Source organism: Stigmatopora argus, chromosome 4 (genome assembly GCF_051989625.1).
Source record: "Stigmatopora argus isolate UIUO_Sarg chromosome 4, RoL_Sarg_1.0, whole genome shotgun sequence".
Lineage (NCBI taxonomy): Eukaryota > Metazoa > Chordata > Actinopteri > Syngnathiformes > Syngnathidae > Stigmatopora > Stigmatopora argus.
Window position 1 is genome coordinate 2,853,659 of NC_135390.1, and position 12,056 is coordinate 2,865,714.

A 12,056-nucleotide genomic window follows, 5' to 3' on the forward strand; every position below is an offset into this window, starting at 1 on the left:
TCCGATGTTAATCCATATATAATATATATGCGTCTAATGAAATGGTGCGTGCTTTGTGTGTCTAAAATACAGAAATAGCACTCGTTACTGACACTGCGGCGTAAGAAACGATGCGCCAAATAGGCGTGAAAATACAATATATATATATATATATATATATATATATATATATATATATATATATATATATTTATATTTATATATATATGAAGGTGAAGGTTCTAACAAGGGTTCTGTCCCCTATATATATATATATGATGGCGCCGTTCACGCGGGAGCCAGTGGAAGTAGCTCTGTACACTTATGTTTTTCGTGATTTACAGCCCTTCTACCTTTTTTTAATTACATTTTGATATTTCTTAATTCATTCCTTTTTACTTTACTTTGTACTTTACACTTTTTACTTTAATGTTTTTACAACTTTCCTTGTTCTGTTAGCCTGGCTTCTTTCGGCTACTTCTTTTCTGGAACCATATGCCTACGCTGTCACAGTCTGCAGAAGTTCCCCATCTTGTGGAAGACTTCCTGTGTGTGGTTCCAGTTTTTGTTTCCATTTTCCAGTTTCCATTTACTTTGATTTGCTTTGTACTTTTTGCTTTTGCTTTGTTGTTGTGCGGCCTTTGCGACTGCACTGTCTAACTTTTAACTATGCCTTTTCTTGCTACTGGCACAATGAAATTTCCCGAATACGAGATGAATAAAGTTATCCAATCCAATCCAATATATATATTTTTTCAATTCAATTCAATTCAATTTTATTGGCGAAAGAAAAGCACCAGGCTAAGGGCCATGTAACAAAGATACAAGAAGTGTGTAAACAAAAACGTGGTGTTGTCACTGGTTCACGGCCAACACGTCATCCAGAGCCCTCTTGAACTGAGCGACCGTCGGCTTCTCGACCACACTCTGCGGAAGCCGGTTCAAAGAACCGGCGATGCGCACCGAGAAAGCAGCCTTCCGCCGATTTAACTGGAACCTGCGAGGATACACCTTCCACGGATGACCCCTCAGACCACGATCAGGTACGGGCGTGAAGAAGAGATCGCGGGGCATGTTCTAGATACCGTGGAGGATGTTGTAGGCCAGTATCAGGTCCCCTCGCAGACGCCTAGCCTCAAGGGTCGGAAGATTGAGTCGCTGGCATCTTTCCTCGTAGGACATTGAGCTGAGGCCGCGGACCATCCTTGTTGCAAGCCTCTGGACCCGCTCCAGATGCTGGATGTCCCTGGCGAGGTACGGTGATGCAGCTTGGACCCCATACTCGAGAATGGGCCTCACCAGGGAAACATACAGCGGAAGGAAGATGTCTGCGGTGATGATGGCAAAGGACCGGAACATCAGGAACAGCACTCCGCGAGCTTTGTTGGCTGATTGGATGCATTGGGCCGTTGGTTTGAATATGTATATAAATATGTATATATATATATATATATATATATATATATATATATATATATATATATATATATATATATATATATATATATATATATATATATATATATATATATACCGTAATTACTCGAATATAACGCGCACTCGAAAATAACACGCAGGTAATTTTGGGCCAAAAAAATCTGGAAAAACGCAGTACTCGAATATAGTGCGCACCTAAAATTTCCCGCTGACGAAAATCAGAAATCTTACCTTTTTTTCTTCGTTTCACGATTGTTTTGTTCAAACAAATTTATTCATTAGAATCCTTCAAATGAAGAGTTCCTCTCTCTCTTTGTCTGTCCTCTCATACATCTCTTCGTTGAGAATCCTATCAACGTCCACGCTTCCTTCATCCACTTCCTCTTCCTCCCACAACACATCATCCGATTGGCTTTACGAGATGACGTAAAATCCGTGCGTCAAAGTGAGTTTGACAATGCTTGTCAAGTTATCTCTACTTTTCTTCAAATTTTGCCCCAAACTTGAAAAGGGGCCCCGATCTTATCAACGCAGGAACAACTCAAATCCTTCCAGTTTACACTTTTATTGAAGTTTATGGTGATAGGAAGTGGTTAGGTTGAAAACCTTAAAGAAAGGGGAAAGGAGGGAGCATGTGACGTCATTCAAGTTTCACGTTACTATGGTGATCAAAGTGTTGCTCTTGAGTTTACTACTAGCATCTTGAATTTACTACAGAAAAGCAGGAGAGTGTTGAAATGATAGAGTGGAAATGCATGGGTACATTAACTGATTGGGTAAATCAAACACAAATATTCACTTTACAGAGATAGGTCATATGAGTAATCCAAGTTAAGGGAAAATACAAAGAATGCAACTTAAGGTTGCGAGAAGCAAATTAAGCATCAATCAGCTGGCATTTAGGTGGTACTTATTTTATCCTACCAGTTGCGTGTGATCGGGTCTGAAGGGTATTCCTTGGTATTCCTTGCTCCTTTCTCGCCTGCCTACTTTCAAGGCTTGAATCTGAATGGTTATATCCTGGCTCATGCCCTATGATCTTAGGCAGGAAATGAGGCGGGGTGACTTGTATGGGTTTTCTTTTCTGCCCCCTGTTAGCCTGGAGGCCCAAAGTTGACTTGACACCTCCCACTTGGCATCTCGGTTCTTGAACCCAGAGAGGTCACACCGTTCCTGGTTGCTCTCGTTTCTATGTTGGTCTATTTTTGTTCTTCCACAGGTATCAGGACGATGATGCGTCGTACATCTCTATGCAGAATTGTTGAAGGGATTTTTGTGGCGGGTTTCTTTGCTTGATCAGAGTTGGTAGTAGAGACGGGGTAGCTTGGGAAGGTCTTGACGTGTACATCTCTGACGATGCCTCTTGTGTCGGGGACGACACTATCGACTCGTCCAAGCTTGTACTGGCCCCTTAGAGCATTTTGGTCGGCCAGCCAGACAATATCTCCCGTGGCTACATTTCTGTTCGTTGTGTGCCACTTGCTTCGGATGAACAAGTTGGGTCCTGCCAGCTGGCTCCACTTCTTCCAGAATCGGTCGACTTCGGTCTGGATGGCTCTTAGTCTCTTGTAGGGGTATCCTTGAAAGTCGAAGCTTCCTACATCTCCCTCAGGTCCTGTCCTTCCCAGCAGAAGAGTGTTTGGGCTGATGTAGTCTATGCATTCCTCACGACTTTGCGTCCTGGCGTCAATGGGTCTTTCGTTGGCCAGATTGGCAGCCATGTAGAGGAAGGTTTGGAACTCACTCCACGTGAAGCATCTGTCTCCTGCCAGGTTGTGCAGGGCACGTTTTACAGCGCGTACTGCGGCCTCGGCAGCTCCATTTCGGTGTGGGGAGTCCGCAGGGTGGAGTTTCCAGTTCCATTCCGTTCCATGCGTGGAGGCTTCATCCTCGACTCTGGATGCTTCCAGCTTCCTCCGGAAGGCATGCAGTTCTTTGAGGGCTGGCCTGGCGCCCACAAAGTTTTTTCCTGGGTCTGACCATATCTTTCTCGGGTGTCCCCGTAATGCTGCAAATCTCTTGTAGGCCAACAGAAAGCCTTCAGATGACAGGTCATTTACTACGTCTGTGTGTAGGGCTCGGGATGCCATGCAGCAGAAAACTAGTCCCCATACTTTGAGTCCTGATCTTTTCTTCACCTCATCCTTCACTTCGTAAGGGCCGAACAGGTCCACAGTTGCGTATTGAAATGGTCTGGCTGGTGTCGTTCGCTCAGATGGGAGGTCGCTCATGATTTGTTGGCATCTCTTGGCTCTGTTTTTTCTGCAGGTTACACAATTATTTACGACCTTCTGAGCCAATCTGCGGCCTCTTATAACCCACGCTTTCTTCCTCATGCGCAGGAGTGTACCTGCTGTTTCTTCATGGTTTGCGTTGTGGGCTTCTTGTGCCAGAAGAGAAGATATCCATGCATCATGGGGTAGAATTGGTACGGCTGTTTTGTCGTTGTCGAAGATTTGGAATCTTCCTCCGCAGACCAAGAGTTCGGTCTCCGCCTCTTTGTATACCGCCAACCTGTTGAGGGTGGTGTCTTGGAAGGACGCGCCCTCTTGGGCTGCCTGGAAGAGGTCTCTCTTTGAATCTTCGTACTCACTCAGTGTAAGTACAGCTTGCTTGGCTCTGGACTTTACCTGGTCTGATGAAAGTCTCTGGCTCTTTGGTTTACTTGAAGTTGGGTCTTGTTCCAATACACTTTTCCTTTTTGTTGCAGCTCTCCATGCCCAGGCTATGACCCTGGTCAATTTGGTTAGGCTGCTGAATCTCCTTACATCGATCAGTTCTTTCACAGCAGATCCGGCTGGAGGTCTTCGGGCTCGGGGATCATCTCCGTTTGCAGCCCCTCGTGGGATACTCCGATCTCCCCCATTCGTGGCATGGGTCGGATTACTTGTTTCGGCAGATGGTGCATCGCTCGTCCTTCCTCTCGTCTGTGACCTGGTCTGTACGGCAGTGAAGGACTTCCTTTGGAGTTTATTGATTCCTTCCCTTGCATGGGCAGCGACTTCTTTGGCCGACTTCTTTGGCCACTCCTCTATGGGCAGCCTTAGGAATTCGGGTCCGTCTTGCCACGCGGAGCCCTCTCTGAGGTCCTCCGGGGCAACTCCTCTTGTTAGCATGTCCGCTACATTGAGGTCTCCCTGGATCCACCACCAGTCGTCAACGGACGTGGTCTTCTGAATTTCTCCAACTCTGTTCGCGAAGAAGGTTTGATATCCGTAACTGTCTCTTTGGATTGCTCCTAACACAGTTTGACTGTCCACTAGGTGGATCCATCTTTCAATCTCCATTCGACTGTGCTTTTCGATGTATCTTCTGAGGCGAGCTGCATAGACAGCGCCACATATCTCAGCTTTCACTGGTTCTCCCTTCTGGTCAAGTGGTGAGAGTTTCGCCTTGGACTCGACGAGTCTGACTTCGATGCCCGTCGCTGTCTCCCATCTGAGGTACACCACGGCCCCGTAACTCTGGTCACTTCCGTCAGAGAATGTCACTCCCCACGGTCTTCGGGTCCAGTTCCGTGGCGTGAGGCTCCTGTGGAAGGTAACTTGGCTGAGACGGACGTATTCTTCAAATAACTGGATTGCTTCTTCCCTTAACTTTTCAGATAGAGGTTTGTCCCACGTGTCTTGGGTTCTGCTGGTTCCAGCTTCTTGGAAAGCTTTCCTGAGCAGAATGGCACCCTTCTGTTTGGCGGGGGTGACAAGGCCTATCGGATCATAGAGGCCAGCTACCTGGCTTAGTAATTGTCTCCTAGTCAGTGGTTTGGGAGTGTTTTCTCTCACCTCCTCTCCCAGGAGGTTTTGACCCACTCTCATTTTCTTTCTTCTCTTAGAGAAGTTAACTGAGGTCATGGGGTACAGTTTGTCGCTTTCGACAATGTAGCCGACTCCAAGGGCTTTGTCGTCTTCTCCTCTTCTTTGATTTGGTAGAATGAGTATATTGCTGGAAGATGCTCCTGCTGTGAGTATCTCACTCCCACTTTGGCCTGACCGAAGCCAGGGTTTGAGGATGAAGCCACCTGCTTTCAGGATCTCTTCAACCCTTTTGGTGTATCCATCCAGTTTTTCCAAGTCGTTATGAGAGGTCAGCACATCGTCAACGTAAGAGTCTTCCTCCAGGATTCTGCACTCCTCTTTTAGGTGAGCGAACATGGGTAGCTTTGCAGTCTCTCTCATCGCCAGCTGTGCAATGCATCCTGCTGGACGATCGCCAATGTTGACTCGGGTGATGGCATACTCCTCAATTTCACTTTCTTCGGTGTCTCTCCAAAGAAATCTGTGTAGGTGCATTTCTGGTTCTTCCAACCACACTGAGTTGTACATCTTCTTGATGTCTCCAAGGGCTGCATGCACTCCTCTTCTGAATCTGAGTAAAACTGCTCGGATTGGGTTGAGGACGTCTGGTCCTTTCAACAGGATATCGTTCATGCTAAGTCCCTTGAACTTCTGGCTGCTGTTCCAGACTAGGCGCACTGGTGTGGTGACGGAGTGAGGGTTTGGCGCTACCAAGTGGCTAACGTACCACACCGGTCCTCTCCAATTGGTGATCATTTCTTTGCTGAGTTTCTTTGCTGCTCTTCTTTCCACCATTTCATGGACTTGGGATGCGTATGCCACTTTCCACTTGGGTTCTTTCTTGAGTTGTTTTTCTGTCCTCAGAAAGGTTGCTTCTACTCCACTTCTGTTGTAGGGTAGAGACATGGGGTCTTCGATCCATGGGTATTTCGTATCCCAGTGAGGTTGGTCGACGTGATCATCGGTGGTGACATAGGTGAGGCCTTTTCTGATGACTTCCAGCTCTCTCTCCTCGCTCAGTGTCATCTCCTTGCCTCCTGGCTGGCAGTTGCCACATCTGCATCCTCCACACTTTGGTTCGCAGGCTGCTCCAATACTGTCCCATTTCCACCAGTTGAGGAATTCTTTGTCTGTGACAGTGCTTCTAGTTTCAGCTTTGAATTCCTCTGATGCTCTGAGTTCTTGGTATTTCACTGCTGTGGCCCTCATGGACCGTGCAAAGTGTGTTTTGGATGTGCGAGCTGCCACACTCTCTTCCTCAAAGAGGTCTGGGTGCGTTCCACCAACGGTCTTTCCTAATGGTCCGTCCCATAAGACGAGGTCGCCGATCACTTTCACTCTCTGTGGTGCGAGGCGTCCTTCCCGGTGACCGATGAGGAGCTCGACCTGCTCTGGTCTGTGCAGGTCCTCTAAGCTCACTTCTGGGAAGAACCCTTTCAGTTCTTCAGGTTTGATAGTCCTACTTATCTTGGCTATTTCTTTCAAACCATAACAGGTAAGTTCATGGGCTCTTTGCGTCCCTGTGGGTGTCTTAACTCTCACTCGGAGCTGATACTTTTTTGTTTTTACTTTCAGAACCATCCCCCCAACACCGTGGACCAGTAGGGTGACCTTCTCACTTCTGAGGTTGAGCCTTTTGGCTGCGCTGTGGGTAATGTAGTTTGTATCAGACGCCAAGTCAATCAGTGTTCCAATTTTCTGACCTGCATTGGTTGTTACTTCGAGGAGCATAAGCATCACTGGGAGTTCCTCCCCTTCACTATGCCCCATTGCTGCAGACTTGTCGGTGCAGAGCGAACTTGCCGAAACATTGGTGAAGACTCTCTTGAATTCTTCTGCCGCTTCGGGGGACATTTGCAGGCTAGACACAAATCGCTGTTGTTCTTCTGTCAATCCGTGCCTCCCCGCACTTGGTCTTGGCATTGCATTTCCTTTTTGACACAGGAAAAAGTGATGGTCTCTCTTGCAGCTCTGTTTCCTGCACAAGTAGGTGTCCCTGCATTCGCTTTCATCCTTGTGACACCCTAGGCACTTTTTGCAGGCTCCCAACCTTTCAACTGCACTCAACTTGTCTTTCGGTTTCAGGTTTTTGAACGCCTTGCAGAAGAACAGCTTCTCTCCGTGCCCCTCTTCCCCGCAGATGACACATCCCCCTTTGCTTGTGGACTTGGTTGAGGCGTACCTTCTGGGTTCGCTTGGCCTCGGTTCCCCTGATCTTCTCTCGGGCTTCAGAGGTGTATTAAGCTGCTCGGCCCTCTCCAAGACCTCCTCTTGGCCCTTCAGGTACCTTAGGAGGCTGTCAAAGTGGTTGTCTGGGGTGACTCCATTAGCTTGGTTGGTCATGAAGTCTAACCAGTTCATCTTTATTCTTTCTGGTAATTTCCTCTCTATTGATCTGATTACAAGCAGATTTTTGATGGCTCCAGCGTGGTCGAGTTCTATTAGATCGTTGAGGGCCTTTTCGATTGCCTGGATCATGTCAATCACTTTCCGGGGTTGGTCTGATGTCAGGATCGGGAATCTTTCCAGGCCTTCAAGAATTTCCACGGCTATTGTTGCTTTGTTTCCAAATCGGTTTTCCAGTACCCTGAACATGTCTTCGGCGGTCTGACAGGTGTACAGGCCTAGGTCTCTGCAGATTCTCCCGTCCACACTTTCAAGGAGCTGGAGTCTTCTGGCTTCCGTCGAGCCAGTTGGCTCGCCTTGTTTCTGAAGGCTTTCCCAGGTCTTCTTCCACGGGTGGAAATCTCTTCTGGAGCCATCGAATTTGGGCAGACTGGTGGCCTTAATTTTGAGACCGGGTGCCTGTTCTGCAGGCTTTGTTCGGAGGGTTCCTTCTCTTCCTGTTCCCTCCTCCTTGGACATTTGTAGGTGTTCTGCCTTCCTTGTATTGATGGTGACCCTCTTTTCTTTTAGGTCTTGTAGTCTTTTCTCCCAGGTGGGTCTTTCTTCTTTTGGGATCCATTCTTCCCATTCCTTGAACGCTGTCATGAGCTCAAGTATGCTTCTTCTAGCATGGGTTACTTGCTGTTCATAGGCATCATTACATGCCGCAGTCACTGGGGTCCTAAGGGCGTGTCCGCAGTATATTTCTGCTTCCGCCATTGCAGACGTGAGCTCAGTCCTGCCGCATCTCTCCCAGAGACTTAATTGTACTATCTCCCTTACTTCTGTCAGCTTGGTATCACAGTCTTCTTGGGTCTTCTTTATTTTCTCCAATATTCCTCCGATATCTTCCTCAGAACCTCCCCGTTCGGCAAGGAGGCCGAGTTCGTAATCGCTATTGGTGTTATCTACCTCTCGTGCTTGTGCATAGAACCTATTGTATTCCCTCAGCAACTTTGATTTTTCCAGTTTTCTTGCCTCTTTGCTTAGGTGACTGGCTTGATTGATGAAGGCTCTTTCTGCTTTGGCCCTTTCGAGCCTTAGCAGCTCAATTGTTTTCCCAGTGGCTTCTTCCGCCATGGCTTGAGGCCTCGCACTCCTCTTGAGGCCCTTCCGACGACTGCGTTGGCTTTGACTCAAGGCCTTTAATCCTTTGTCTATGATGCCACGCTGGTTTTCAACTGTCAAGTTATCTCTACTTTTCTTCAAATTTTGCCCCAAACTTGAAAAGGGGCCCTGATCTTATCAACGCAGGAACAACTCAAATCCTTCCAGTTTACACTTTTATTGAAGTTTATGGTGATAGGAAGTGGTTAGGTTGAAAACCTTAAAGAAAGGGGAAAGGAGGGAGCATGTGACGTCATTCAAGTTTCACGTTACTATGGTGATCAAAGTGTTGCTCTTGAGTTTACTACTAGCATCTTGAATTTACTACAGAAAAGCAGGAGAGTGTTGAAATGATAGAGTGGAAATGCATGGGTACATTAACTGATTGGGTAAATCAAACACAAATATTCACTTTACAGAGATAGGTCATATGAGTAATCCAAGTTAAGGGAAAATACAAAGAATGCAACTTAAGGTTGCGAGAAGCAAATTAAGCATCAATCAGCTGGCATTTAGGTGGTACTTATTTTATCCTACCAGTTGCGTGTGATCGGGTCTGAAGGGTATTCCTTGGTATTCCTTGCTCCTTTCTCGCCTGCCTACTTTCAAGGCTTGAATCTGAATGGTTATATCCTGGCTCATGCCCTATGATCTTAGGCAGGAAATGAGGCGGGGTGACTTGTTTGGGTTTTCTTTTCTGCCCCCTGTTGGCCTGGAGGCCCAAAGTTGACTTGACAATGCTTTTTTCGATCGAAAATTTGTAATTTATTTTAGTTATTGATTATAACACTGAACTGAGAGAGGGTGAACTGAGACGGGTACGAGGCTAGAGGGGGGCAGTGGTGGTCTCGGCTTTACGAGATGACGTAAAATCCGTGCGTCGGCTTCACGAGATGACGTAAAATCCGTGCGTCGGCTCTACGAGATGACGTAAAATCCGTGCGTCAAAGTGAGTTTGACAATGCTTTTTTCGATCGAAAATTTGTAATTTATTTTATTCAATTCAATTTCAATTCAATTTATTTGGCAAGAAAAAGCACCAGGCTAAGGGCCATGTAACAAGACACAAAAAAAAAAAAAAAAAAAAAATTAGTTATTGATTATAACACGCACCCCCAACTATTGGAATTAATTATATAGCAAAAATCTGCGTGTTATATTCGAGTAATTACGGTATATATATATATATATATATATATATATATATATATATATATATATATATATATATATATATATATATCAGTGGCGGGCCGTCAGGGCCTTCAAGGCCTTCTCTGCTGGCCTAAGAAATATCTGAATCATATTATATTTTGTCCATCAATACTTATTATTCCAAATGGTCTGTTAGCTTCCTTTCATTAATTTCCCGCCTGGTTGCACTGCTTCCAGATGTGTGTTTTCATATTGAAGCATTTAACCAATCACATTTCAGCCATTATTTCTTGCCAGGATCAGAAATCTGCCTCAAAGCCTTGACAATCAGTTCTGCTGCATTAAACAAGACTGTTGCTTTTAACCAATCAGATTTCGAGTTGGCAACCCCACAATACCTTTTTCGCAGCCATTGGCATTTTGCTGGCTGGGATACGTCATTGCTTTCACCAACTATGATTGGCTAGTAGGTGGGCCAAAGCCATAGTGAGGCAGCCAGAGATCGCAAACTCCACTCACAATGGCCGACAGAGGCAAAAACAAATGGATTTGGTTGCAGATTTGCTCACAAAGCTATTTTCCCAGACTGACTTTTCCAGAAAAAAATGGACATCATTAAGAAAGGGCGGTCAACTCCGAAGCTAGCAAGCCTGTTACAGCCGGGAAAATGGTGTGTGCGCGCCACTTTCAGTGCGCTAACTTAGCTGCACAAGCAAATATATTGTTGTGTTGATTTAAAGCCATTTTCAAGACGGACTATGCCGGAAATATGACAGGACAGGCTCGACTTTCATCATTAGCTTCGATGGCGATAGAAAAGAAGGAGGAAAGAACGGAGGATGGATATTGTGTACAGTTAAAAAGGATTTTTGGTGAGTATAATATGGCTATATTCCTAAATAATATTTCAATTATGGGCCCGGTTCTGATATCTGAAAAGCTCCAGTGTTTGTATTTAAGCTCCAGTGTTTGTATTTAATCACAAAATGCTGCTAGGAAGTGGATTTTACCCCAGTTTAATTTTTGGCGTTCGCCATTGACGTCCATCGCTGTCTTTTCCCGGAAAAAATAACCGCCCTGGCCTGGTTGTAATGTCTCAAAAGCTCCAGTATTTGTATTCAATCAATAAATGCTGCTAGGAAGTGGATTTTACCTCATTTTAGTGCTTTTTTTTGCCGTTTCACGTATGGGCGTATATGGACATATCGACGTTCATCGCTGTCTTTTTACCGGGGAAATGATACTCCGGGCCCAGTTCTGATGTCTAAAAAGCTCCAGTATTTGTATTTAATCAATAAATGCTGTTTTCGGCTGGATTTTACCCCATTTTTGGGCAATGTTTGCCCGTAGGCCATTGACGTTCATTGCTGTCTTTTCCCGGGAAAATCACCCCCTGGCCTGCTTTTAATGTCTGTAAAGCTCCAGTATTTGTATTTAATCATGAAATGCTGCTAGGAAGTGGATTTTACCCAATTTTTGTGCATTGATTTATTGATAGTTTTCTATGTGTCGCAGCTGTAGCTGCAGTAGAGGTTTTATAGCCATAAAATTGTTTTTGAGGGTTGGATTGATACGTTGAAGGCGCTACCAGAAAATGCACGGACCGCCACTGATATATATATATATATATATATATATATATATATATATATATATATATATATATATATATATATATATATATATATATATATATATATATATATATACCTATATATACCTATATATATATATATATATATATATATACCTATATATATATATATATATATATATATATACCTATCTCTCTCTCTCTCTCTTTCTCTCTTTCTCTCTCTCTCTCTCTCTCTCTTTCTCTCTTTCTTTCTCTCTCTCTTTCTCTCTCTCTTTCTCTCTCTCTTTCTCTCTCTCTTTCTCTCTCTCTTTCTCTCTCTCTTTCTCTCTCTCTTTCTCTTTCTTTCTTTCTCTCTGAATGGTTCCAAAAAAGAAGCAGCCGAAAGAAGACAGGCTAACAGAACAGGTAAAGTTGTAAAAACATTAAAGTAAAAAGTACAAAGTAAAGTAAAAAGGACCATCGATCAATTGTGATTGCACTTTGAAAATAAAATGAAATTGTATCTAATTTTCACAGATTCGGGAATTTTACTTCATACTTACTTAACTGTAGCATTTAAAAGGCATCTAGCTCAATATAGGATATACGGTGGCGAGTAAATG

General features: G+C 44.8%; 1 protein-coding gene across 2 annotated transcripts; it reads right to left on the reverse strand.

Annotated features, from left to right (window-relative positions):
- Window positions 1–1,962: 1,962 nt before the first annotated feature.
- On the reverse strand, window positions 1,963–12,055 carry LOC144072645 (uncharacterized). Of its 2 annotated transcripts, none has more exons than XM_077597794.1 (2): window positions 11,997–12,055; window positions 1,963–8,921 (listed from the first exon to the last, which is right to left on the reverse strand). In XM_077597794.1, the coding sequence occupies exon 2, from the start codon at window positions 8,673–8,675 to the stop codon at window positions 2,616–2,618; it is 6,060 nt and encodes a 2,019-aa protein (XP_077453920.1). In that variant the 5' UTR covers window positions 8,676–8,921; window positions 11,997–12,055; the 3' UTR covers window positions 1,963–2,615. The 2 variants fall into 2 exon arrangements, with proteins under 2 accessions (XP_077453920.1, XP_077453919.1); XM_077597793.1 differs by lacking the exon at window positions 11,997–12,055 and adding an exon at window positions 9,240–9,398.
- Between the last annotated feature and the right edge of the window lies 1 nt (window position 12,056).

Coding starts and splice junctions, on each gene's coding strand:
- LOC144072645 (XM_077597794.1), bottom strand. CDS start 8,675: ATGGCGGAAGAAGCCACTGGGAAAACAATTGAGCTGCTAAGGCTCGAA.